Source organism: Budorcas taxicolor, chromosome 14, assembly GCF_023091745.1.
Source record: "Budorcas taxicolor isolate Tak-1 chromosome 14, Takin1.1, whole genome shotgun sequence".
Taxonomy (NCBI): Eukaryota; Metazoa; Chordata; class Mammalia; order Artiodactyla; family Bovidae; genus Budorcas; species Budorcas taxicolor.
This window is the reverse complement of record NC_068923.1, coordinates 13,884,812-13,909,662: the sequence shown is the minus strand read 5'-3', so window position 1 is coordinate 13,909,662 and position 24,851 is coordinate 13,884,812. Positions and strand designations below refer to the sequence as shown.

General features: G+C 62.6%; 5 protein-coding genes across 7 annotated transcripts in view; 1 reads left to right on the top strand and 4 right to left on the bottom strand.

Annotated features, from left to right (window-relative positions):
- Positions 1-172: 172 nt before the first annotated feature.
- RECQL4 (RecQ like helicase 4) lies at positions 173-6,439 on the bottom strand. Its single transcript, XM_052651644.1, has 23 exons — positions 6,356-6,439; positions 6,258-6,291; positions 6,034-6,134; positions 5,657-5,797; positions 4,752-5,353; positions 4,560-4,659; positions 4,356-4,482; positions 4,137-4,247; positions 3,907-4,038; positions 3,731-3,823; positions 3,518-3,654; positions 3,041-3,124; positions 2,788-2,961; positions 2,535-2,714; positions 2,322-2,463; positions 1,979-2,241; positions 1,614-1,899; positions 1,411-1,540; positions 1,166-1,332; positions 912-1,092; positions 680-830; positions 388-496; positions 173-297 (listed from the first exon to the last, which is right to left on the bottom strand). Exons 1-23 carry the CDS (start codon positions 6,437-6,439, stop codon positions 173-175), a joined length of 3,654 nt encoding a protein of 1,217 aa, XP_052507604.1.
- A 216-nt stretch (positions 6,440-6,655) lies between these two features.
- Positions 6,656-10,557, top strand: LRRC14 (leucine rich repeat containing 14). Of its 2 annotated transcripts, XM_052651808.1 has the most exons (5): positions 6,656-6,679; positions 7,078-7,209; positions 8,287-8,640; positions 8,826-9,410; positions 9,508-10,557. In XM_052651808.1, the coding sequence occupies exons 3-5, from the start codon at positions 8,312-8,314 to the stop codon at positions 10,073-10,075; spliced, it is 1,482 nt and encodes a 493-aa protein (XP_052507768.1). In that variant the 5' UTR covers positions 6,656-6,679; positions 7,078-7,209; positions 8,287-8,311; the 3' UTR covers positions 10,076-10,557. The 2 variants fall into 2 exon arrangements, with proteins under 2 accessions (XP_052507768.1, XP_052507769.1); XM_052651809.1 differs by lacking the exon at positions 6,656-6,679 and having other exon boundaries at positions 7,077-7,108.
- Positions 10,558-11,050: 493 nt separating this feature from the next.
- Positions 11,051-15,747, bottom strand: LRRC24 (leucine rich repeat containing 24). The gene is made up of 4 exons (XM_052651440.1): positions 13,467-15,747; positions 13,036-13,314; positions 12,703-12,871; positions 11,051-12,061 (listed from the first exon to the last, which is right to left on the bottom strand). Exons 1-4 carry the CDS (start codon positions 13,896-13,898, stop codon positions 11,091-11,093), a joined length of 1,851 nt encoding a protein of 616 aa, XP_052507400.1. The 5' UTR covers positions 13,899-15,747; the 3' UTR covers positions 11,051-11,090.
- A 381-nt stretch (positions 15,748-16,128) lies between these two features.
- Positions 16,129-17,713, bottom strand: C14H8orf82 (chromosome 14 C8orf82 homolog). The gene is made up of 3 exons (XM_052651441.1): positions 17,477-17,713; positions 16,883-16,931; positions 16,129-16,603 (listed from the first exon to the last, which is right to left on the bottom strand). Exons 1-3 carry the CDS (start codon positions 17,711-17,713, stop codon positions 16,158-16,160), a joined length of 732 nt encoding a protein of 243 aa, XP_052507401.1. The 3' UTR covers positions 16,129-16,157.
- Positions 17,714-19,721: 2,008 nt separating this feature from the next.
- Positions 19,722-24,851, bottom strand: part of ARHGAP39 (Rho GTPase activating protein 39) — a 50,229-nt gene continuing 45,099 nt past the window's right edge. Inside the window, exons 7-12 of one of the 2 annotated variants that reach the window (XM_052651438.1) lie at positions 24,698-24,790; positions 21,865-21,938; positions 21,296-21,495; positions 20,587-20,678; positions 20,010-20,179; positions 19,722-19,925 (exon numbers count right to left, since the gene is read on the bottom strand). In XM_052651438.1, the coding sequence (XP_052507398.1) occupies positions 19,731-19,925; positions 20,010-20,179; positions 20,587-20,678; positions 21,296-21,495; positions 21,865-21,938; positions 24,698-24,790 (824 nt within the window). In that variant the 3' untranslated portion in view covers positions 19,722-19,730. Of the gene's footprint in view, positions 19,926-20,009; positions 20,180-20,221; positions 20,300-20,586; positions 20,679-21,295; positions 21,496-21,864; positions 21,939-24,697; positions 24,791-24,851 lie in introns of those variants that run through there. The other variant, XM_052651439.1, reaches the window with a different exon arrangement.

Here is a 24,851-nt window from a genome sequence, read left to right as displayed (position 1 = left end):
TCCTGGTGGCGGGCTGTGTTCGGGGTGGTGTGCCACTGTCCTGATCACTGCATCCCCCTCCATCTTTACCCTGAGGACCCACTACACTCAACCCCCCCATGCTGTGGCCTTGCAGCCCCACTTAGGCCCCTGTCTGGGACACGGGGGTACTGGGTCCTCTGCAGCAGGGTGGTCAGCGGCCCCACAGCAGGAGCTCCTGCGTGGCCAGGTGCATGAGGACAGGGAAGCTCAGGTGCAGGTACTTCCTCCAGAAGCGCCGGTCCCGCCCAAACACCTGGGCCGGATAGCAGGGGCTCCCTGGAAGGGGAGGAGACGTGGCTGAGGACTCTGGGCCAGGTGTGCCCCCAGCCCCCAACTCCCTCAGGGCTAGGCCTCCCAGGTCCACACCGATGCCGTGGAAGACGCGGGCCACAGCCCTGCCTGAGAACCGCTGCTCTGGCCAGGAGGACAGGAGCTGGCGTATGTCCCGGCGGATCTGGTCTTCCCAGTCCTGGAGCTGTGGCGGGGGGGACAGTCAGGCCAGCCCGGCTTCCGCTGCTCGCTGTTCTGCACGGCTCAGTGTTGTGCATGGCTTGTCGTGGTGCCAGCAGGAGGCGGGTGTGTGCCCACAGACGGGCGCATCCTCTGCAGCCACCCCTCCAGGCCCTGACACTCACCCTGTCCTGTCCCTGACACTCACCCTGTCCTGTCCCAGCTCGGGGTCATCCTCTGTCTCCAGGCCCCCTGGCTGTTCTGACTCTTCAAAGTAGTGACTGAGCAAGGCCTTGAGCCTGCTGCTGCGCTCCCAGTCGGGCTGCTCCAGGCATGGCCCGCAGCTGGGGAAGGCCACGCTGTGGAGGGGAGAGCCTGTCAGAGGGGCCTGCCTAGGGGCAGGGTGGGGTGGCCCATGCCCTGCCCACCTCCACCTGCACCTGTGAAAAGCCCGGAAGGTGTGGTGCAGGTGGGCCAGGGCCTCTCGTTCTCGGGCCTGCACACGGCTGTGTAGGAAGTCGCAGATCTGGTCCCTCTCCTGGGCCGTCAGGTCCCCCGGGCTGTACAGGTGGAAGGCCATCTCTCTGAACTCCACCAGCACCCCAGTGCCCTGGGGCACACCTGCCAGATAGGATGTCAGAAACTGGCGGAGGGGCGGAGAGCGGGTAGCAAGCGGGGCTGGGGGTGGGCGCACCTGTCTTGGGCTCTGGGTCCCACTGCAGCTGGAGGAGAGCTCGCCGCACAGGGCCCAGCTCCCAGCCCATAGAGTCCGCCAGCTTGACCAGATCCAACTCCACAGAACTGCATCCCCCCTTCGTGTCGGGGTGCTGCTGGGCCAAGCACAGAGCCAGTGGGGGGCACCTATGCCAGGGGGGCGGCATGTGATTGGCAGCCCTGTTCTCTGTCCCCATCGACAGCTTGGGTGGGATGTGTGCTCACCTGCGGGCCAGGGCCTGGAGCTGGGTGGGGCCCCCGGGCCAGCGCAGGTGGCAGCGGGCATAGGTGGGTGCCACCAGCTTCAGCCAGCGCCGTGGGTGCAGCTCCAGGTAGCACAGCAGCGTCTCGATGGCTGCGGGAAAAGCAGAGCTCACTCGGGGCCTGTGGGACCCCCCAGCCCCGCCGCGCACGCCCCTGCTCCTCACCCTCCTCCGGCATATCCAGGGCCTGCACGGTTGGCTCCACTGGGAGCACCCGCTCATGGCCTGGGCACCGGGGTGTGTGTGGGACGCTGGGCTGGCCAGGATCCTGGGCACTCGCAGCTACAGGGGCCCCGGCCAAGCACTCTTCCTTGCTCCTGCCACCCTCCTGCTCTGGGGGCTGCCGGGCACAAGAGCAGGGAGGGAACACACGCTGCACCAGCCTCTTCACAGCGAAGAAATCCACGGCGTTGGCGTGCACGTGTCTGCGTAGCTCCCGCAGGTCCTGGCCCTGGGGCAGAGTGGTGTGAACGTAGGGCACAGCCCCAGGCGGGATTGGGGGAACTGTGGGGGGTGGGGTGGGCACCCACCTGAGGCCGGAGGAAGAGGTGGCAGTGTGCCGGCTGCCCGTCACGCCCTGCGCGGCCCACCGCCTGCACGTAGTTCTCAAAGCTGGGGGGCAGGCCCAGGTGCAACACAGCCCGCACGTCCGGCCGGTCCAGCCCCATCCCAAAGGCCACTGTGGCCACCACCACGCGCAGCCGGCCCTCCATGAAGGCCCGCTGCACCCGTCGCCGATCTCGGCTGCACAGGCCAGCGTGGTAGGCCTCGGCCACGGCCTCCAGCGCTCTGCCTGCAGAGAAGACACAGGGTGGTCAGGTGGGGCGCATGCCCGGGACGTGTCTGCGGGGCACAGGCCTGCCTCCGCCTCACCATGGGGCCCCGGATCCCGGGCCTCGCGCAGGCAGGTGCGCAGCAGGGCGGCGACACGCTCTGTGTCCTCTCGCCTGTGGCAGTAGATGATGATGGAGTCCAGAGCCCGGAAACGGTCACTCTGCAGCAGAGTCACCAGCGCCTGTGGGGACAAGGATCACTGCAGAGAGCTGGGAGGCAGGGCCGCTGCCAGGCCCACGCACGTACCCTTACCTGGTCCGGGTCCCTGTCTGAGGACACAGAGAGGTGCAGGTTGGCAGGAATGGTAGCTGGCCCTCTGAGCACAGACTCCTCGGTCACGCCCAGGTGCCAGGCCACGTCGAGGGCAGTGCTGCGTGTGGCCGTGGCTGTAAGGCCCAGGAAGCAGTGGACGCCCATCTGGTCCCGCAGCGTCTGTGAGGGGGCGGTGAGCCAGCTGCGCCTACCCGCCCCACCCCTGTCCATTGCCCTACCCGCCCAGGCTCACCTGACAGACACGCAAGTAACAGGGCCGGAAGTTGTGGGACCACTGAGAGAGGCAGTGGGCCTCATCGAGGCAGGCAAAGGCGACCGGCGGCAGCTGAGAGAGGAGGGTGCCGGCCCCGGGCCCAACCACTGCCTCTGGGGACAGCATCAGCACCTGCACGCGGGCCGCACGAGCCTGAGGAGGCCCACTGGTCAGCAATGGCACCCAGCTCCACCCACTGCTCCGCCCGTCTGGCCCTGGGAGGCCCCCTCACCTTCTGCAGGGCAGAGTCCCGCTGCTTCTTGGTCATCCCCGAGTGAATGCAGGCCCCCTTCAAGCCAGGGGGCAGGCCAGAGAGCTGCAGGTACAGGAGCACAGCCTGTTGCATGGCCCTGGCCCTTTCCCAAAGCCCTTCCAGGGTGGTTTTACCTGACAACTACTGCTGGCTCCCCTCCAGGCCCTTTGGGGAGGAGAGGCCAGAGCCGCGCGTGGGCCTTGACTGAGGCGCACTGGGGACAGATCCCAGTGGAGCTGCTCCTACCAAGCTGCTCCTCTGGTGGGTGGGACTGGGTCTAAGCAGCTGTGTCCTTGTGCCTTTGGGCCATTGCCAACACTGGACAGAGTGGAAAGGGCCTGATAACTTGCAGCTCTGGGGGGGGGTGGGGCAAGAAGCAGCAGCCCAAGTGGGTCAGCAGAGCCAGGAACACCGGTCCTTGTCTTTGGCATGTGTCCGTGGGTACTGTCCACCTACCTGGTCATCCATGAGTGACGTGAGAGGAGAGATGACCAGGGTGAGGCAGGGGCTTCGGCGGAAGTAGAGCAGCGCTGGGAGCTGGTAGCACAGGGACTTGCCAGCCCCCGTGGGCAGCACCAGCAGGGTGGACATACCTGGTGTGATCTAGAGTCAAGGCAGCCGTCTTGCAGCCTGGCCTCAGCCCCACCACGCTCCTGCCCGCCAGCTCACCAGACAGGATCCGCATGATCACAGGCTCCTGCCCGGGGTAGAAGGCGTGGTGCCCCAGTTGCTCCAGGGCCTGAAACACCTCAGCCGGCGTGTCTGTGGACACAGGTGTCAGTCAGCTTGGCTCTGAGTCATCCTAACCCTTCCGTTCAGGCCTGGGCTGTTAGGCATCTGCTGACCTGCCACCTGACCCGAGGGCCCCGGTGGGTAGAGTGGAGGCACGGAAAGAGGTGGACAGGGCATCCTGGACACAGATGGCCCCGTGGGCACCAACAGCTCAGGTGCCCCAGGCTCAGCGTCTTCTTCACCTGCTGAGAACAGATGAATAGCATAGGAGCCCTGGGCTGGTCTGGCGTCATAGGACCAAGAAAGCAACTTGCTACAGCCTCTCCTTCACCTCTTCACTCACCAGAGAGTTGGCAGCAGGCTGCACCTGTCCTCAGGGATGCTTCCTGTAATGTGGGCTGGGTCTGTGCGCCATCCACCTTGACATCCTCCTTCTGAGGTGCCAGGAGAGGTTCTGGACCAGAAGCAGGGAGTCAGCAGGGCCTTTGCCTGAGCCAGAATTGCCTCCCCAAAGAGCACAACACCCCTGTAAGCAGGCTGGCGTCCAGGGCAGAGGCCTCACCGGGCTGAGAGCATCGGGACGCCCAGTGGCTGAGCTGCCCATGCTGGGAGCAAGAATCCTGAGCTGGGCCTCTGGGCTGACCACCCCCAAAACACTCCTCTTTTTTCTGCCACTTCTGCTTCCATGCCTGGTTGGGGACACAAAGAAGGGTCACAGGGCAAGCAACAGGACAGGTTGGGGGAGAACTTGGTACCACCTCCTCACCTGCTTGCGAAGGAGCCTGCCCCGCAGGGCCCGGCCCCGCACATAGCGTCGCTGCTTCATGTTGAGCCGCACATAGTTCCCCCTGTCCTGGACAGCAGATCTGGAAGAAATGCACAGGTCGGCAGTGCCCACAGCCCTCCCTACACTGGCTCAACTGAGGGCAGCCCTGGTGGGAGGTTAGAGCAGTGATACCTGGAGGCTGGGGTCCTGCCTGGGGGCTGTGTCTTCACAGGCTGCTCTGGACAGTCTTCTGCAGGCCCTGCAGCCCCAGCTCCCTCAGGCAGGGGTCCTGCTTGGTTGGTGCCCTGCTGGGTCTGTGCAAGGCTTCCCTCCAGCTCCCCACTCTGTCTCCGCTTCTTGCCTTGACGGTCACCAGGCTGACACTTCCCTGCACTGACACCAGCTGCTGGTAGGGCTGGAGCCTCTGGGCCCTGTAAAGGCACCTCAGGACCAGCGCTGAGGCTAAGGACAGATGCAACAGCTGGAGTCAGAAGCTGTGAATCCTCCGCACCCAGGCCAGGCTGGCAGGTCCTGGAAACCTCCAGAAAATCTGGGGTCCTGTTGTGACACCGCTGCAGCCACTCAGGGTCGAGGGAGCCCAGTCGCAGGCTCAGGGATGCCCTCAGCTGCTGTAGCCGGCCTGGCCTCAGCTGGGGCCTGGGAGGCTGAGGGAGCACCTGACTGACATTTTCTGGAGAGATGGGGGCGGCTGCTGTGCCTGGTTGCTCCGGTGAAGGGATCTTGGAGGAGGATCTTTGTGCAAGCCGGGGTATCCAGCCCAGGGTTGACCTAGCCTGGGAGGGAGACAAGCAAGCAGGAACTCAGGCCCTTAGGGTGCTACAGACTCATTCGTGCTGGAGGCCCACCTGTAACAGCTGGGTAAGGTGAGAGACAAAAGGTTGGGACATAAAGGAAGCTGAGGGTAGAGGCTGATCTGGAGCTTCTCTGTGGAGCTGTGCTGGTTGTGTGTGCATAGGTGAGCATGTGACTACCTGTAAGACACTCGACAGGGATGGGTATCTGGTAATTCTGCCTGGGGCCACCTGCAGCTCTGGACCCAGGCTGGATGCACTGTCTACTGGGCCCTCATCCCTCACCTGCAGACTGCCCTTTAGGTTGGCCTTAAGCCTCTTCCCATAGTCCTGCGCAGACTCCTGAGGGCTCCACCTTGAGGGAGGATGGGGACTCTGGGTCGCAGCCCGATTCAGGTGGTTCCCCCAGCAACTGGGTTCCAACATCTGCAGGAGACAGTAGAGACCTAAACCACGGAGAAGCTGGTGTGTGAGGGGGAACAGAGATGTCTCCACCCCCGAGAAACCCAAGGAGGGGCTGTCCTTCCTCCACGCTCTCACACTTCCCCCGTCTGCCCCCCGCTCCCGCCGAGCTCTGTGCCCCACAGAAGTTGGGTCACGACTCCTCCCGGCTCCGGCACACAGGATGTTGACCCAGAGGTTGGGATGTCGAGCCCAGGTACCTGCTCGGCCGCGACGGGAAGCGATTGCCCCGAGCTGTGAGGCTCGACGCCGCCGGCCTGGCCCAGTGCTTTCTTCAGGGAGCGGTACTCTCGGTACAGCGCTGAGAGCGGGGTCGGGGGATCGGAGTTAAGGAGTCAGGATTCCCCTGGAAGGGGGCGTGGAGGCCTCCCGCCCCCGGCCCACGGCCTTGGCCACTCCCTCCGTCCCGCGCCCGCGGGCTCACCGCGGGTCTCCTCGGGCGCCGCTTCCACGTCTTCCTGTAAAGGGAACGCGTCAGGCGGATGCCGTACCCTCAGCTCCCCGCCCACGGGCAGTCCGCACCTTGCCCGGCCGCCGCCCGCTCTGCCGCCGAAACGCGCGCTCCCACGCCTGCAACCGCTCCCGCACGTCCCGCAGCCGCTCCATGTTCGCCGGAAGCTTGGCGCCCAGCGAATCTCCCGCCTAGAGGGCGATGCCGGCCGCCAGCCAATGGGGACGCTCGGCAGCGTTGGAGGCGTAACACCCTGGGCTAGGGCAGCCAATCTACGGGGCCCTGCTGCAGCAGCCAATGAGGTGCGTTTACGTCATCGCGGCGCGCGACGGCGCAGACGGAGCGCGACGTACAGCGAGGCGGGGCCGGCGGCGGTGGCGGCTGCTTGGGTCCGGGTGAGCGCGGGCTACGGAGCACTGCGGCTTGTGGCTCCTTCTCTGCCTGGCCGCACAAGGAGCGTGCGGGCACTCGGGGCGGCGCCGCACCGGAGGCGGGGGCGGGGGCGGAAACCCGGGCGGGGCAGCTGAGGGAAGGGGAAGACCCGAGTCGGGTGCCGGGCTGATCGGCCTCGGGTCTTGGGGGACGATGCTCCGTCTTCGAGAGGCAGGCCCCGCCGGAGAGACGGAGGGCGTCGAACTGACGGGCTCCCGCCGCTGAACGCCCGGAGGAGCCGTGCGGGGGCGTCTTCAGGGAAACGCTGGAGTCGTGGGCCGGTGGGAGGGGGCGGTGGCCACCACGCCGAGACTCCTCCCATAGTGACCACACTGGCTGCTTTCCTTTTCTCTCATGACAGGTGCTTGGTTGGTCTGTCCTCTCACAGCGAGGTATGAATCGTCCTCGGGAGATTTATCCTCAGGCAGAGAGAGACCGAGGGTTGACGTCCCGGGCTTCTCAGGAACCAGCGCCCTAAGGACTTGTGTATGAGGTCCGCAAGAGCTGGGGCCCTGGGGCCAGGCTGCCACCCTTCCCAAGCTTGTTACCCGGGAACTTTGTCTGCCAAGGCCTAGGTCTTAGTTTCCTAACATTTTCAGGGAAGTGGTCTGGAGGCAGTTTTGAGGATGAGGTGCCTGGCACACAGTAAGTCAGCAGCAGAGCTGTCACGCAGGTACCTTGTGGCCTCAGGCATCTCTTTTGTGCTCCCTGTCAGCTTGGATATACCTTTGACAGCTGCCTCTACGTATCTCAAGAAAGGCCCCTAGTTTGGGGTCTTTGAATCCCATGGGTTTGATACTTGTCCTCTTAACATGATTCTCCAGGGAAGAGAAACATTTACACAGATGCCAAGGACACCGATGGGTGAGGCATTCTTTCTCTCTGTAAATCTCCAGGGGTCTCCATGTCTAACAGTGCTCCTGGAAGATAGTAGTTAGTACATGTTGAGGGCTTGGGTTACTCTAGCTCTTCAGACTCAGAGTTCACTGGATTCTGGTCCGTTCTACTTGTCCTACTGTTTATTAAACTGTATCTATAGTTTCAACTTCTCTTTGCTGTGCTGTGCAGAATCCAAGGGCAGCCTGCAGGAGCTTGTGAGGCGGCTGAGAGAGGGTGCTATGATGTACCTTCCAGCCCCTGGGATTATCTCATCCCTCTAGTGCTTGGCCAGGGGTGGGAGGGTGGCGGGTGGGGGTTGGCTTTTTAAGAAGGGGAGGATCTCTTGATAAGTGGCTTTGGAAGGTCTGAAAAACAGATGGTGTGCCCTGCAGAGCAGCAGCCATCAAAAGCACAGCTACACAGGCTGGTCATCTCGGGTGCCATGCTGTTTATATGCTGCTTGGTGGCTTTATCTCCCTAGAGAGGCCCCCCTGCTTCTCGGGGGCCAGGATGGGGGGTGGCCTTGTTCTCCTTTCTCCTTTTTTCAGCCTATTGTGAAGTATCTAGCACTTGCTCATCAGAGCCATGGTTCTCTGCTCTGTGCCAAGCACCAGGCTGAGCTTTCCCACTACCAGCATGGAGGGGGTGGGGCTGGAGCTTGTCCTCCCCACTGAAGGGCACTTCCCTGCAGGTGACCTCCTGCCTGGCCTAGCGCCATGCACACCCTCGTGTTCCTGAGCACACGGCAGGTGCTCCAGTGCCAGTCTGCTGCCTGCCAGGCCCTGCCCCTGCTTCCGCGAGAGCTCTTCCCCTTGTTGTTCAAAGTGGCCTTCATGGACAAGAAGACGGTAGTGCTGCGTGAGCTGGTGCACACTTGGCCTTTCCCGCTGCTCAGCTTCCAGCAGCTGCTGCAGGAGTGTGCCCACTGCAGCCGGGCCTTGCTGCAGGAGCGGCCCAGCACAGAGAGCATGCAAGCCGTGATCCTGGGCCTGACTGCCCGGCTCCACACCCCAGAGACTGAGCCTGGCACACAGCCCCTCTGCAGGTATGGGCTCACTGGAGGGACCTTCAGGCCTGGTGGGGGGATGCAGAGTGGGTCCCCCCAAGAGGTTCCAGGCTGGTACAAGAGCTCAATGCAGAAATAGGCATGTTGCTTCTGTCCCAAGGTGGCTGGGAGTGGGTGTGGGCTCTGTCCCCTTGTCTCCTGTCTCAGCCCACCCATGCTCCCAGGAAGCATGCGCTGCGGGTGCTGGATATGACGGGCCTCCTGGATGACGGCGTGGAGCAGGACCCTGGCACCATGAGCATGTGGGATTGCACGGCAGCTGTGGCCCGCACGTGCATCGAACAGCAGCAGGGCAGGACTGCAGAGCCTGGCCTGGCCCCTGTTCCTGTGGAGGTGCGTGTGGACCTGCGGGTGAACCGGGCTTCCTATGCATTCTTGCGGGAGGCACTCCGCAGTAGCGTAGGCAGCCCGCTGCGGCTCTGCTGTCGGGACCTGCGGGCTGAGGACCTGCCCATGCGCAATACAGTGGCCCTGCTGCAGCTTCTGGATGCAGGCTGCCTGCGCCGCGTGGACCTGCGCTTCAACAACTTGGGCCTGCGTGGCCTGTCCGTCATCATCCCACACGTGGCCCGCTTCCAGCACCTGGCCAGCCTGCGGCTGCACTATGTGCATGGGGACTCTCGGCAGCCCTCCGTGGACGGTGAGGATAACTTCCGCTACTTTCTGGCCCAGATGGGCCGCTTCACCTGTTTGCGGGAGCTCAGCATGGGCTCCTCTCTCCTCTCAGGGCGGCTGGACCAGCTGCTCAGGTGAGTGGCCCTGCCTCTCCCTTCCCCTCCACAGACCCTCCCCTGGCTCTGCCTATTTGTGACCCCCTGTGTCCCCCCACCCCCAACCCGACCCCAGCACCCTGCAGAGCCCCCTGGAGAGCCTGGAGCTAGCCTTCTGTGCCCTGCTGCCCGAGGACCTGCGTTTTCTGGCACGGAGCTCCCATGCTGTCCACCTCAAGAAGTTGGACCTGAGTGGCAACGACCTGTCTGGGAGCCAACTGGAGCCCTTCCAGGGTCTGTTGCAGGCAGCAGCAGCCACACTGTTGCACCTCGAGCTGACCGAGTGCCAGCTTGCTGATACCCAGCTGCTGGCCACACTCCCTGTGCTGACTCGTTGCGCCAGCCTCCGCTACCTCGGCCTCTATGGCAACCCGCTGTCTGTGGCAGGGCTCAGGGAGCTACTGCGGGACTCAGTGGTGCAGGCTGAGCTGCGCACAGTGGTGCACCCTTTCCCTGTGGACTGCTATGAGGGCCTGCCCTGGCCACCGCCTGCCTCTGTCCTCCTGGAAGCCTCCATCAATGAGGAGAAGTTTGCTCGCGTGGAGGCCGAGTTGCACCAGTTGCTACTGGCCTCAGGCCGTGCGCATGTGCTCTGGACCACAGACATCTACGGGCGCCTGGCTGCAGACTACTTCAGCCTGTGACCTCCAAGCTCTGGGTGAGAGACTGTCCCGGGGTCCAGGGCTGCTGGAGGCCCCTTGCCCCTTGGGTAGGCAGAGCCTATCCTGGAACCCTGTGAAGGCCTGACACAATGGCAGTGGCCTCTCATTTCTTTGCTCCAGGGCTCGCCTTGAGCCTCCCCATGCTTTCTGCAGCACCGTGTGCAGTTTGTTCTGCACCTGCTCCCTTGGCTGGCTGACCATCTGTGGGCCCGGGGCTGGATTCCAGGCCTACATGGCCCTGCTTGGTTTGGCTGCACTTAGCTGCCCTTCAGTGTCCTGGGGTCTTCAAGCTGAGAGATGATGTTTTCCTCTAGGCCCTCCCCAAGAGCAGATTGCTCTGGGTTGGAAGTTGGGACAAGGGCCTACTTCACGGAGGGTTGGGCTCCTAGGCGCTTTGGGGCCTCTTACCTTCTCTGGGTTTTGGTGCCAGAAGGTGTTTTAAAGGTACAAACGTGCAGTGTGCTTAGAACTTAAATCTGTGACTTTTTTCTGTCTTAATTGGTTAGAGTGATTCATCTGTCCTGTCATCCCCAGCCTGGTCACTGGGGACCATGTCTTTGGTTTGCTGCCCCTTCGTTTTTCTTGGCATTTCCACAATCTGTCACCCTCTCCCACATTTCAGAGGTCCAGGTCTCCAAAGGGCAGTGGGACCAGAGGCAGACCCGCAGAGCTGGAGGTTGGGTTAATTTGGGGAGTGGGGGAATCATTTCTGGAGGGTCTCAGTAGGTTGTTGGGAGCCTATCCCCGGGCACCCCCCCATTCGCGTCCCAGGACTTTTCATTTGCAGGGGTCCGCAGGTGCTCCCGCCCCGCCCCGCCCAGCCCTGCCCAGCCCCGCCCAGCCCTGCCCAGCCCTGCCCAGCCCGGGTCCCTAAACCCGCATACACAGCTCGCTACACTGCGCAGCTTCCACCCTTTACTGACCACGCTGGGGCATTCGCGGGTGAGTCGGGCCGGCCAATCCGCGGTACCCACGTCATCAGCCCGCGCCCCGCCCCTCAGCAGTGGATCTCGTAGGCGGAGGGGGGCTGCAGTGGAAGTCCCTGCGCGACTCCAGGCGCTTCAGCAGCTTCCGCCGCGCTCTCGGCGAAGAGCGGCTTGGAGCGGTCGATGACGAACATCTCGTGGCCCCGCTCGTCGCGGAGCTCCTCGAGCTGCGCGAAGGTGCAGGGCCCGTCTGAGTAGTCGTTGACGAAGAGCGCTCCCTCCCCTGAAGGCCCCGGCGCCTTTTTACGCCTGCGCCGCCGGCGGCAGATCATGGTCGCCAGTAACAGAGCCGTGAGCGCCAGGAGCGCGATGGCAGCCGCGATAGCCGTCTGTGTGGCCAGGCCAAGGGCACGGAAGGCCATGCTGCCCGTCTCGGGCAGGGGCTCATGGCTGACTGGGCCGCCGGCTGGGGGCGGCGCGGGCGCCAGCTGCTGCTGCCGGGACACGTTGACCAAGAGCTGGAAGGGAACGCGGGCGGCGCCGCCGGCGTTGGAGGCCTCACACTCGTACTTTCCGGCGTGGGCCAGGGTGATGTTGGTGAGGAAGAGCATGCCGCTGCCGGTGTCGGAGGCCCCGAGACCTCCTGGGCCCCGCCACCCAACTTCCGGCTGGGCCTGGGCGCGAGGCGCACCCTCGCGAGGCTGCGCCACCTTTCTCCAGGTCACCAGGGGCTGCGGGTAGCCTGAAGCCTGGCAGGCCACCCGCAGGTCCTCACCCAGGTTGGCTGTCACCTCCAGCGGCTCCACGTGCACAGACGGTGGGATGCAGATGAGGCTACTTCCAGATACTTCCAGAAGACTCTGAAGTGCCAGGCGCGGGGGCTCTGCACACAGGATCTTCTTGTCCCTGGAGCTGAGTAGTCGCTGGCCTCCCTCCTTGATCCAGGCTCCCAGCCAGTGCAGGGCACAGTCACAGCGCCATGGGTTCTCTGTAGGCGGAGCAGCAGCAGGCATGTAGCTCAGGGGTGGCTCTGGAACACAGCCTGTGCGGTTGGGGTTGTTGGCAAGAGCAGGAGCCCCTTACCTAACACCGTGGGGGACCCCTGCCACCTCTGTCAGGGGGCTCCTTAGTGTGGGCAGCACCCACCCACCCCCCACACACACCCACCCACCCCCCACACACACCCACCCCAAACTCCATTCTGTGATGCATGTCCAATTCATTTCACCAGTCTCTGAGAAAGCTCTTGTTCCTGGCGTCTCTCCCTGCCACAAGTTTTGCTATTTGAGGGGAACCTCTGTGTCCACATAGACATCCCACCAGCACTAAGACCTTGCACATCCTGCCAGCTTTGTCTTCAGGAGCTGTCTGGAGGGAATGTCCCCAGTCTTGGTCATGTTTCCAGTTTTTTCCTGCAGGCCCTCTCCTGGCTCAGAAATGTGGAAGCTGCTCAGCTCTGTCTGGTTTGTTCAGGGCCTTGTACATGTTCTGTCTCCCTTAGGCAGCTATGACTCTACTCGTGTTCCTAGCAGCTTTCTGTCATGGCTGTGGGTAGGTAGTGCTGCCCCCCCCCCCCCCCCCAGGGCTGCCACTGGATCCCTCTCCACAGCTGGCTGCCTAGTGCCACCACTGTGGCCAAGGAAGCTGCCTTTGCATGAGAGCCCCTTGCCCCCAGAAAGTTACCTGTGAGGCGCAGGACCTGCAGGCTGGCCAGTGGCTGCAGGGCCTCCCGGCTGATGGTGCCCAGCTGGTTCCTGCTGAGGTCCAGCAGTGCCAGTGAGGAGAGCCCAGCCAGAGCCTGGTCCTCCAGCAGCTCAATGCTGTTGTCCTGCAGGTGTAGCTCCTGCAGTCGCTGAAGCAGGGACAGATCATCAGAGAAAAGGGCCCTGGGGGACAGGTCCCCTTCTTACCAGACTAGCCTGGGCTGCCTTTTTTCCCCTTCACTACTCCAGCCCGGTAGGGCAGGTGGCAGTGCAGGAGGACCTCTACCCTTCTTGCACACTCCTCCCACCTCACCTGCAAGTGTAGGAAAGTGAAATCCAGCAGCTGTACCAGCTGGTTCCCAGCTAGGTAGAGCACGCGCAGTTGGGCCAGGCCTGCGAAAGCGCCGACGCGCAAGCCGCGCAGCCGGTTGCCAGTGAGCGCCAGTTCCAGCAGGCGCGACTGCGCGCGGAAGGCGCCCGACTCCAGGGCGTGTAGGCTGTTGTTGTGCAGGTAGAGATGGCGCAGGGAGGCAAGGGGCGCCAGGATGCCGGGCTCCAAGCGCGCGATGCTATTGTCCTGCAGGAACAGCGTCTGTGTCGGAGGGAGAGACGGCGTTTACCCCTCTGAAGGGGTCTTTCTTTTCCCTAGAGCGCCCCATTCACCCATGGGGAGACTCACACACCCGTCCCTCCGTTTTGCTGGCACCCCTTGTCCGCAGCCCGGCAGCCCCACGCGGTGCCCACCTGCGTCCCGGGTGGGATTCCAGGAGGGACCACGCGCAGTCGCAGAGCACCGCACTCCACCGTGGCGCTGTAGCAGCGGCAGGCGGCGGGGCAGGCGGCAGCGCGAGGCGGGAGACCCGGCAGTGACAGCAGCGACAATAGCAGCAGTGCAGGCGCCCCTGGGGCCATCTCCCGCGGGACCGGCTGCAGGCCACAAACCTGCAGCCTTTCCAGCAGCCTCTCTACAGTCTGGCCCCGATGGGATGCAACTCCTGAAACACAGGTTGGCAGGCCTGTCCCTAACATTTGAGAGCCAGGGAAAAGCATGAACGGAGGCACACACGGTGTCTGAGTTTTGAAGCTTGAAATAGGTGTAAGAACGTAGTAAAATAAAATTTCATTGCTTTCCTTTATAAAAAGCTTAAAAAAAAAAAAGTCAAAGATCTGGAGCATCAGGTTTCAATTTAGAATTTCTCTTGTCTTCAGAGTCTCGCCACACACACACAGGCCGCAGGAGGGAAGCCTATACCACCCCAACACTTTTCTCTCCCCATCCCCCATCTGCCTGGTACTGAAGGGTTTCTTGCTCATGCACGTGGACACATGGACTGAAGTGCCCTCTACAACCCAACATCCAGCCACTCCTTGGAGCTTAGGTGCAAGAGGCTGCCATGGGCTTGGGAACCCGTGGGTAGAGTTCAGGGTCAGTCACCAAAGCATGGACTAGAAGGGAAGGCTCTGAGCAGACACATCCCCTGGTGTGCATGAACTCACCCTTGAGCACTGGCATGAGACCTCAAGATACAGAGCCCAGATCAGGGGTCCTTTGCATAACCTCAGGACAGGGCACAAGTCTCCCTGCTGCTAGTGTTTGTCCTTGTCCTCACCTAATTTTGATCTAGAATTTACTCTTGTCATTTTTATCCCTAGAACTCATGCTGTGTCCCTAACACTCGGATTTTCCTGTTGTGACTTGAGGACACGGGCACAACTGGTCTCTGCGGGGGGCAGGGGCAGGGGGGTGGGGGGAGCAGCAGCCCCAGGAAAATGGAGGCATACTTTTGTCCAGGCTCTGGCCCTGCCCTACTTGGGGTGGGAGTGGGTAGAACAGCTTAGCTATAATTAGAGCTTTTTCTCAGGGAACTTGCTAGGGAATTGGAGGATGAGGCAAATAGGAAAGCCAGTTCAGCTGTGGGGCCTGTGTTCTCCATGCTGACTCTTAGAAAGATGCATCCATCTTTGGGGGTAGGTGGGTCCTTGGGATGACTGGGCTGTGAAAGAAGGAACCTTGGGTCACCAACTGAGTTTCTAGTGTAGTTTGCCAAGTAGGTTCTGTGCTCAGATATCTCCTGGACTTTGAAGGAGTGTGTAGTGTTTTGTTTTGGGGTTTATACACATGCAGCTGTGATCCTAGAAAGAGAAGACCTGAGTCTCCTTCAAGGCACAATGAGTCCAGTTCAAAGCACAACGAGTCCAGTTGGATGGTGGGGCTGAGGTGTGCCATCAGCTAGCCTCCACTTCAAATGGTCTCTGCTCTGAACACCTGCCTGTTCACCAGGTCTACTAGGAGGAGTGTGTCCTCTGGAAAGTTACCAAGTGGCCTTGGTGTTTAAATCTTGCTCTAAATTTAACTCACATGGTTATTTAAAATTACTGAAGAGAAGAAGGCACAGTGAAAGTTTTAATGTAATTGCTTTGGTCTAGGCAGAAGCAATTCCCAGGTGTCTCAGAATGTGTGTGAACCCCAAGAAGTTGGGGAGCATTCTTAGCCCCTGGGACCCACTTCCCTCAGCAAAAGGGCTGGCCTAGAGTGCCCACCCAGCTTTCAGCGGCAAGGCCTCTCAGAGAAGATTCTTGGCCTCTTCTTAAGGACTTAAGAGGATTGCTGCTCACGTGGACACCCCCTAGATGCTGATACGTGTGGAAGAGCTGGCCTGGGCATGGTTGAGGACTCAAGCAGGAAGAGCAGGGGAGGCTAGCTCAGAAATACTTTAACCCAGCCGAAACTCTCCTAATCTGACTGGGTAGGAGGTGGGGTGTAACATACTGGATTTGGCAACAGCTGTCAGTCTCCAGGGGGCCCATCTGTGCGAGGAGGGGTGAGTGAAGGGATAATGGAGGAAGCCCTGCTTCGCTCTTCTCCGCAGTGCGAGGCCCGATGGGCCCCCTGCATCCCCTTCGGCGCGGTCTGTCCAGGGCAGGTTCAGGGCAGGGCGTGGTCCCCGTTAGGTCGCACGCCCTTCTTGGTAGTCGACAGAGACAGAGCCAGGATGGGCCCTGATCCCGCCCCACGCCCGCTGACCTTGGGCCGGGCGCCCCCTCACCTGACGCTCCCGCGGCGCGGCTCCCCCGCCGAACCCCGGCCCACAGAGCAGCACCCGGCGGGGGAGGGACGGGCGCCGCTCGGGCTCGCGCACTGGAGCCCCCGCGCCTCCCGCCCGGCCGCCCCGATCCGCCGTCGCGAGCGCGGGGCAGACCACAGGATGAAAACGCCCCAGGCCGGGGGTGTGTGGAGGGAGTAGGGCCCCGGAGACCCCGCCCCTGCCGGCGTCGGGACTCGGTCCGCGGCGCCACCTCGGACAGCGCCGGTGGGGCGGGGCCGCGGCGCACCTTCGCCGCGCACGCGCACTCGGCCGGCGCGCTCTCCGGGTGGCGCGTGCGCAGCGACGCGGCCCGGGGCGCTGCGGGTGCCAGCGGATGCTGGCCCGCGGTTCAGGGCGGCGTGGCAGCAAGCAGGAGCGGGGCCAGGTCCATGGTGAGTGCGAAACGGCGGCCCTGCCAGCGCACATGCGAGGGCAGCTCGGGCGCGCCTGGCGCGTACTCGAAGCAAGCGCTGAGCTCGAAGGCCAGGGCCGATCGCACCAGGCCCACGCCGCCCGCGCGCTCCGGGGCTGGGTGGTAGAGACGCCCATTCGTGGCCAGAGGCAGCAAGCGCGCCGGCTCGAAGGGCACAGCCAGGGCCTCGCCGCCGCCGCAGTAGGAGAGGCGCTGGGGCGCGGGGCCCGCGGCCAGAAGGTGCGTGAAGACCACGGGCCGGTCTTCGCAGCGTAGGAAGTTGCGTTCCCTGCCGCAGAGCGAGAGGAAGGGGAAGGAGGCCTCGTAGCGCCCGCTGCGGTTGGGTCTCAGGCGGGAGAAGAACATGACCAGGAACTGCGGATCTGTAGGGAGGAGGGGGAAAGGGCGTGACTGCTCAGCACGCCAGACCCCGAGTCCCCTGGGCCCTACTGCCCCAGGCAGGCGGCTCTCCCTGGGCTGCACCAAGGGCTTGCGCCGGCTGTCGGAGAGCCGCCCAGGCCTCACTTTAGTTAGGGAGCTTTTAAGCACAGTACGGCCAGCCTCCTAACGCGGGCAGGACGGCTGGCAGTTTGGGCAGCGCGAACCCTTAAGAGTCTTTCCCGAAGGAAGAGGGAAGGTGGGGGTGGAAGGAGCATCGGTACCTTTGAAGCATGTGGTGAAGTTCTTCATTCTGGAGTCGTCCAGGAAAAGCTGCAGAGAAGCAGACCGTGGCCCTTGAGTAGCAGCTCGGGAGAGCTGTCCCAGGGCGAGAAGGCCCTGGTGGGCCTAAGCCCGGGCTGATGTCCGCTTCTTTGCTCGTCTGTGGACACCATGTGCAGGGAGACTCGTGGAAGATAAATTTGGGAGCCCTGCCGACCTCCCCACATCTATCCCGCCCCCCCTCCCGCCTTACTTCCTCAAGCACAGATTCTCTCAGCTGGCATGCCCTTTCCGCGCCTCTTCCCTCCTCCCTTTTAGTTTTTAGTGAGATGTGCCACTTCCTCCGCAGAGGCTCTCTGAATTGCTTCCTTGTGTGTAAGGTGGATGCCACCGCCAGGGCTTCCAAATCAGGCGCGGCGGCGGGGGCCGCAGGACTGGGAGATGCAAAGCCCGCAGGGCGCAGCCACGCGCGGGACGTTGCCCGCTGGGGGCCTAACCCTTTGGGGCCATAGGGGTCCATAGCCGCGCGTCCTAGTGTTTCCAGCGCGACCTGGGAGGCCGGGTTGCCTTACTGTAAAGACCCCGCCCCCGCCCACCTGGCCCTGATGATCCACATAGTAAAAGTACTCGCGCGTCCGAGGCTCTGGGCTCTGGCCCTGCGTGTAGGAGACGCCCCCGCCCCCAGCGTAGGTCCGGGCTCCCGGGGACCGTGCCAAGATTAGAACCCAGGGCCGCAGCGCCCCGCTCATCGCCCACATCCTTCTCCTGCGCCGGAAACGGCCGGAGGTCATGCGGGGCAGGTGCTGTGGGAACACCGGTCCCCCGGCGGTCATGGCCTCGTGCTTTGGGTTCCGTCTGCGGCCACGGAGCTCGTCCCCCGCCCACCCCTACCCGCTTCTCTCCTCCCAACCCCTGGCGTTCCCGACACTCCCTTCTCTAGGTGTCAGGGGCACGCCGCCCAGCAGTTCCGGCTGGGGAAAGGGTGGCGAGCGGAACCGCCCGACGTTGGGGTTCTAGTGTGAGACGCAGGTGCGGTCGGTTTCGGGAACAGGGACTTCGGCTGGGCCTGGACTTCGCTGGGCATGCAGGCCCTGTCCCTCCGCCCGCGGAGACTGGCTGTCCTCACGTGAGCGAGGTACGTGCAATGTACCCCCGCCCTCAGGAAGCCGGGCCGGCTGGGCAGCCTGCATGTGAGGGTGGCTGCTGTAGGCAGGTGGTGAATAAACACCGCCCAGAAAGCCTATGCCAGCTTGGGCCATACGATAGGTCAGAACCCCGCCTGCCGCCCCCACCCCACCCGCAGGCAATCAAGCAGAGCTTACGGGCTCAAATGGAGTATCTCAGGTGCCTCGCCCCATCCCCTGGAGGTACCTTCCTCTCCTTCCCGAACCCCTCCCCTATTCTCCCTTGACCTTACGTCCATCCGGGTGCCCACACCCGCAACCGACTGGCTGCTGATAGCTGCCTTGCTGCCACTGGAAGGAATGGGAGGCGACAGACTCGGAAGTGTCCATACGTACTTTATTCGCACAAAGTGTTTTCATCTCTCGAGTCCATGCGTCAGAGCCAGTCTTTGGCCGGGCTGCCGGTACCCAAGCCTCGAGACCACCGGACCCAGGACCTTCTCCCAGGGGGACACCGGGCCTCGGCACGGCTGGGCTTTTTTTTAATAATAAATAAAAACTCAACTCTAAAAAATATATATATATATAAACTGGGGATAAATTAAGATTTATAACGATTGGAACCCAAAATTCCAAAATGGAAAATGTAGAGTCTGGGTACCTCCGCCTCCCTATCCTCACCCTGCCCGCGAGCGCTCTGGCCTCGAGGAAGGACAGCCTCTGGTGCCCCTCTGGTCCCCCGTTCTGGGCTCCTGCCCTCTCATCTGCTGCAGGTCTTGGACGGGGATAGGGCAGGATTCGCTTTTTGGTCAAAGCCAAGAAGGTGAAGAAAATGAAGGAATGATAGCAACTTGTCTGCGGAGGATGGGGGAGGACGACTCAGAAATAAATAGCATTTGGGTTAAGACTATGTCATTAGCAAATTTAGTTCTTATATCTTTCGCTCTATTTATATCTCTATACACAGGCGGGTTGGGATGCGGGATAGATTCTGAATTTATAGTTACACGAGGAAAAAATATTCTCGCCCCTCCCCCACCCTGCCCCAAGAATGCCTGCCCAACCCTGCCCCCCACCCCGGAGGACTTTGGCTTGGAGGCTCCTTCCCGCCCAGAGAGCTTACTGGGCCCTGGACTGGCCGGACTCTGCTCTGGTGGTGGACAGCCCAGAGCCCTGAAGACCCCAAATTCCTGTGCAGTCACCACTCTGGAAGCCACAGGTGGCGGGGGGTAGGGTAGAGGGGCGGGAGGAATTGGGGAGGGTGAAAGTCGAAGACCAGGACCAGTAAACCCCCAGGGCAGAGGAAGGGAGGGGTAGCCGGGCTGGGCCTAGGCTGGGACCAGACTGAGCACAGCACCCCAGCAAGATGGCTTGCCCCAGGGAGGGCGGCTTGTGCTCTCGGGCCGGCCGGGAGGGGCAGTGTCACTTGGCTCCAGGAAACAGAAGGCACTTTCTCGCTGCCGACCGGCGGCTGGCGATGGGCGGGGTCGCGCCTAACGAACCAGCCAGAGGCCGGGGGCGGGGCGGAGGCGCCCTTCCCGGCTGCGCCTTCTGGCCGAGGGCCAGGGTGGGGGAGATGGGGGTTCCAGGGCTGGGGCGGGCATGGGCGGAGCCGGCATGCTACCTCCGCGTCTGGGGCATCCCCTCCCCCCTCCCCGCGTGCCCCCCTGCCCAGGCGCACCCGGGCAGGCTCTGTCCCCACCCTCGGTCCTTCCGTGCCCACGCGCTATAGCACGCCCTCCATGAAGCTGGTGTCCAGGTGCTGGATGAGCACGCGCAGGAAGGACATCTCCTTGCGAGTGTTCTCAAAGATGACCCGCGGGTCATCTGAGCGGCAGCGCAGGCAGTTGGGCGCCATCACCATGGCCAGGTTGCTGACGTCCATCTTGGTGATGGCCACATTGGCAGGCTGCACGAACACCTGCGGGGGGAGCGGCGGGTGGGCCCGAGCCGGGAGCGGAGGGGGCGGGAAGCAGCGCAGAGGGGGCGGGGTGCCACCGCCTACCTGGAGGAAGCGGATGAGGTAGCACAGCACCAGGCGGTTGATGCGGGGCAGCGCGTGCACCACGGCCACAGCGGCCTCCGGGCTCTCGTAGTGCGCGATGCACTGCTCGTAGAACTCGTGCGGGATCAGGGGCTCCTCCAGCTCCCGGTACCACAGCTTCAGCAGCGACGCTGGGAACGCATCGCGGGGTGTTCAGCCGAGCGGGGCCGTCGGGGACCAGCAGCAGCAAGGGGTGAACCGGGCCGTGGCGGGCGGTGATTGTATGCTGGCACCCAGGGGTCAGGACCAGACTGGAGGTGTCCACACAGCGGTGTGGGCTGCCTGGCTGGAAGCCAGTGGGCTCCCAGTCCTGACCGTCAGGACTGACCCCGAGCAGGGGGACACTGTCCTGAAGGACATGCAAATGTTGTAGAGAGGACTTATCAAGAGGGCTGTACAGCCACTGTGAGCCATGGAGACTGACCAGCAGCAGTGGATCTCTGCACTGGAAACGGACCAGAGGGCTGCCCCTTCTCCATGGGAAGCAGGGAGGGGTGAACCATTTCAGCTGCTCCAGCTGAGGGGGCTGGGGGCTCACCTGGGACGTGGGGGTCCTCCAGGCCTGTAGGCACCTTCCACTGGTCCACCTGCAGCTTCAGAGCATTCACTTCATCGATGTCCCCAGGGACTCTGCCGAGCACACGGCAGGTCTCAGGGAGGAGGAGCTGGGTTTGCTCCAGGTCAGGGCTTCATGACCCCTCTGCCCGAATGACCTCCTTCCTATCGGAGGGGAGGTGTGGCTGGGGTCCCCTGCCCCAGGCCCTCATCCTGCTGCTGACTACCCCCATGCAGATCCCTTCCTCAGAATGATCCCTGAGGCTCAGACCCACAATGTTTCCCCACCTGTCCTGGGCAGGCGAGTCATGACGGCAGGTGACTGGCCGTGTGGCACCCCCATGGGGCAGGGCTATCATCTCCACGCACAGGTGAGGATCCCTTGCTGGGAGTTGCTGCATCTTTCCCAGCCCTGCCCATGGCTGTTGTCCAAGTGCCCTCTGGGGCCCTGGTGGCCATTTCTGAAGGATCACTGTCCCAGACCAGCTCCCCGCCTGGGTTCAGGCATGATGTAGTTCAGGGGGAACAGTCCTATGCCCAGCCTTTCCATTTGCTACAGGGCGCCTCTCTCCGGCATGCTGGCCTCTCGGAAGTGCTCCTGAGGCAGGGACCCAGTGTCCAGTGGCCCTGACGGCCCAAGACTGGTGGAGACACCCAAGGCCCCCACACCCAGGGCCCAGGTTGCAGGGCACCTGAAGATGCCTTCCGTCTGGTCGCCGTTGAGTGCGAGCACCTCCTCCGACAGCCGAGTCTGCACCCAGGGCAGCTGCCGATCAGGGTAGCGCTCCTTCTGCATGCTCATGACCTCCTGCAGCGCGCTGCCAAACATGGATGGGCTGAAGACCGCGTTCTTGGCATGTCGGATCTCCTCTACGTTGGGCTTCTTCAGCCCCTGCAAAGGCAGCCCAGCGGTCTGTGCCAGTGTGGCCAAGCACCCAGCCCTCTGTCCCCTGACACCCCTGCAAGGCCTACCCCTGGCTCACCACCTCTCCTGTGAGCCCCAGGTCTCTGCCTAGCCAGAGCCAGGGTACCCCAACTCCCTGGCCCCCAAGTCAACATGGTGGCTTCCTGCTGGGCCACCTATAGCACCAGAAGCTCCAAGTGGCACCCTCTGCCCTGTGAGAGGGTGAAGGATGAGCCATTCACTTCACCACCTGCCCCCTTCCCAAGTCTGCAGCCCCATCGCCCGCTGGACTTTGTCTGGGCCTCACCAGCACAAGTTGCCCGCCCACCTCTCCCCGGCAATGCAGGGGGTTCATACCTTCTTGGCCCCGGTCAGGGCTGCCTTCTGCAGCTTGTGGTAACAGTACTTGGCATATGTGCTTATTGCCACCCCTGGAAAAGAATGGTACCAGTTGGCTTGGTGTGGACATGTAAGAGCAGGGGCTGCAGGCCAACCAGTGACTGAGAGGAAGCAGCAAGAGGGGCGAGGAGAGGTGGCTCTTGCAAGAACGTGGGCACCCAGGGCCCTACTCTCCTGGGCTGTGCTTTGAAGTAAACCTATGTGGAAGGGAAGGGGCACTGCTCTCCCCTCCAGAGGAGCCAGACTGCAGAAGGAAGCCCTCTGCCAACCCACCCAACCCTCCCCCTAGCGAGTAAGGCCAGGCTGGGGGTGCGGTGTTTCCCTGGAGAAGTGGCAGGCCGGATAGGGCAGGGCCTGGGGCACCCCTGAGAAGGGGGATTTCTGTGTGCAGCAGGCCTGTGGGCACTTAGCACCACTGCCCAGGGTCACACAGGACAGAGCTCTAGGTTGGCTGGACTGCAGGCCTTCTTGTATCTCTGATTCCAGCAGGAGGCCCTGGGCAGCCCAGGGAGAGGCCTTAGCCCGCAGGGTCCATGCCCACGTGGCTGAAGGCTGCCTGGGTGGGAGTCAGGGAGAGGGAGGCACAGGGCCTGGCTCATGTGGGAGGGGGATAGTGTGGAGTGGATGCCCCAAGTCCTGAACCTGGGTTTCGCTGGGAGGGCAACGCTGGGGAAGAACCACTCAGGGCTCTGCCTGAGGGCTGAAGGTGATGGGAGGACGGGTCTTTTTTCTCAAGGAGGGAGGCTTTCTAACTAGCGGTCATGGAGGGTGGCAATCCAAGAGCAAGGCCCCGAGCACCTTGGCCAGGGGTCTTTCCAGATTTGAGAGGAGAGGGGCTAGAAGACCTAGTCCAGGGAGGGTCTGCAATGTGGGCACATCTTTCCTGGCCCAGGCAGGCAAGGGAAGGGGCGACAGGACAGAGGAGCCACCTGGGCCGGGCTGTCCTGCGCCACGGACAGAGGGGCTGAACTATGTGCCTCCAGGCTCAGGTCAGGCCCCTTCCCTGTAAGACTCTCTCTGCTGAGTGCCACCTGCCTATGGGCCTCTGGACCCAAGCCTCAAATCCAAACACAGAGTCTTTTTCAAAGGAAGCAGTTTCTTGAGATGTCTGAGGATGTGGGGCTCCTTGAACCTCAGTGTGAAGGACACAAACATGTCTCATCCATGAAAACCTCTTCATTTCTAGTTATCACAGAACAGTTGTCATAACTGGTGATGGAGTTCTATTTTACAGGAACCAGAATGAAAACAAATGTTTCTTCTAGATGTGTTTAAACCCTGAAGAATCTATTTCAGGTCCCTGGGGACCCACAGACCCCTGGTAGAGATCCTAGCTGCTGCCTCCCATTAGCCCACTTGGGACACAGCGCTTGGAACCTTCCACCCCTGGCCCATGTGGCCCACATGGGCAAGCTCTGGGCTCAGGGAGAAGGGATGGCGCTCAAGCAAAAGCAGCCTGGGCTGTGCCCTGAGCACTGGGAGCACTTGGCAGCAGCACTCCCTTTCCCCGTCCTGGGTGCAAGCTCCCTCTCCCTTGGGTGACTGCTTCTGTCCCTGGGCCTGAGGCCCATGGGCAGAATTGCCCTGACCTCCTGCCACAGGGTCTCATGGGGCTTCCTGCACCTCTCCCCTAGTGTTGGTGGTGCAGCCTTTCCCGGCCTGATTCCCTATCTGTAGGACGGGGACAGGTGCCCATTAAGGGCCGACCTCAGAATCTGGCAGAGTGAGGACTCAGCTGAGAGCCACTACTGCTGGAGTCCCAGGGCATATCCTCCTGGGCCAAGACTATGGGGTGTTTGCTGAGTGCCCAGAGCCCCGCCCAGGGAACCCTCTGGCGGTGTGGGGACCCTGCTGTGAGCCCAGGGAACCCTCTGGCGGTGTGGGGGACTCTGCTCTGAGCCCCGCATCCAGAGGCTGACAAAGCAGTTCTCCCAGAGCCTTGCTGCTGTGCCAGGGCCCAGGCCATGAACCTCAAAGGCCAAGTGTGGCCAGAACCTGCTGCCTCTTGGCATGTGCTCTGCAGGGTCCCAAGGGTCTGGCTCCCTTCTCTGACCCACTCAGGGCTCCAATCACCCCCGACCCCGCTCATAGCTGCCCTGTTCTTGTGGACTGACTTGGGCAGGAGTTCAGAACCCCACCTGCTCCTACCCCCGACAACAGTGGCCCAAGGGTGCCCTGGAATCCCAGATGGGAGCTGCCCCCTTTCTCTTGGCACAGGCAGCAGACAGCCAGGCACTTCCCAGAGGAAGAAGAGTGGGGCAAGTGTGGGTAACTAGGTGTAGGCAGGCTGGGATCTAGTCCCAGGATCTTGGTGCCAAGAGGGGCAGTTCACGGCACAGCAATGCACCACTGGCTCTCCTGGTGGGGGAGGCACAGCCTTGAGCTAACAAGGCTTCCCCGGAGCTTGGGCCGGGATGGGGTTCCTGAGCCAGGGCCCAAGAGAACGGAAGGGATGGGAATGCTGGGGGAGGGAGGCTGGGGAACTGAGGCCCGGCTTGGCCCCCAGGGCACTCCCGCACCAGGGGCCGCCTCCAGCAGGCCCCTCCACACTGTGCGCCCAGCATGCATACCAGAGAGTGTCCTGAGCACCTCAGAAGCCAAGAGAGGGCGGTGCGACCTCTCCCAGGAAGCCCTGTTGACAAGCAGGCTTCTGTCCCCTCTGGAGGAGGCCTGGCAGTTAGTGCCCCCCCCGCGCCCCAGCCCGGAAGTGGTTAGAGAGAGGGGGCCAGGCGGCCGAGCCGGAGAGCAGAGCTGTGCAGCGCAGCGCCCGGGGCTGCGGGAGAGGCCCTACCATCCGGCTCCTCAACATAAGGCTTGGGTTTCTTTCTCAACTTGGACTTCTTCTTAGTGTTCCTTTCCAGGAGCGCTTTCATGTGCTGGGTCACTGAGGAGCAAACAGAGGGTGAGGCCACAGAGCACAGAGGAACGCGAGCCCACATGGCCCC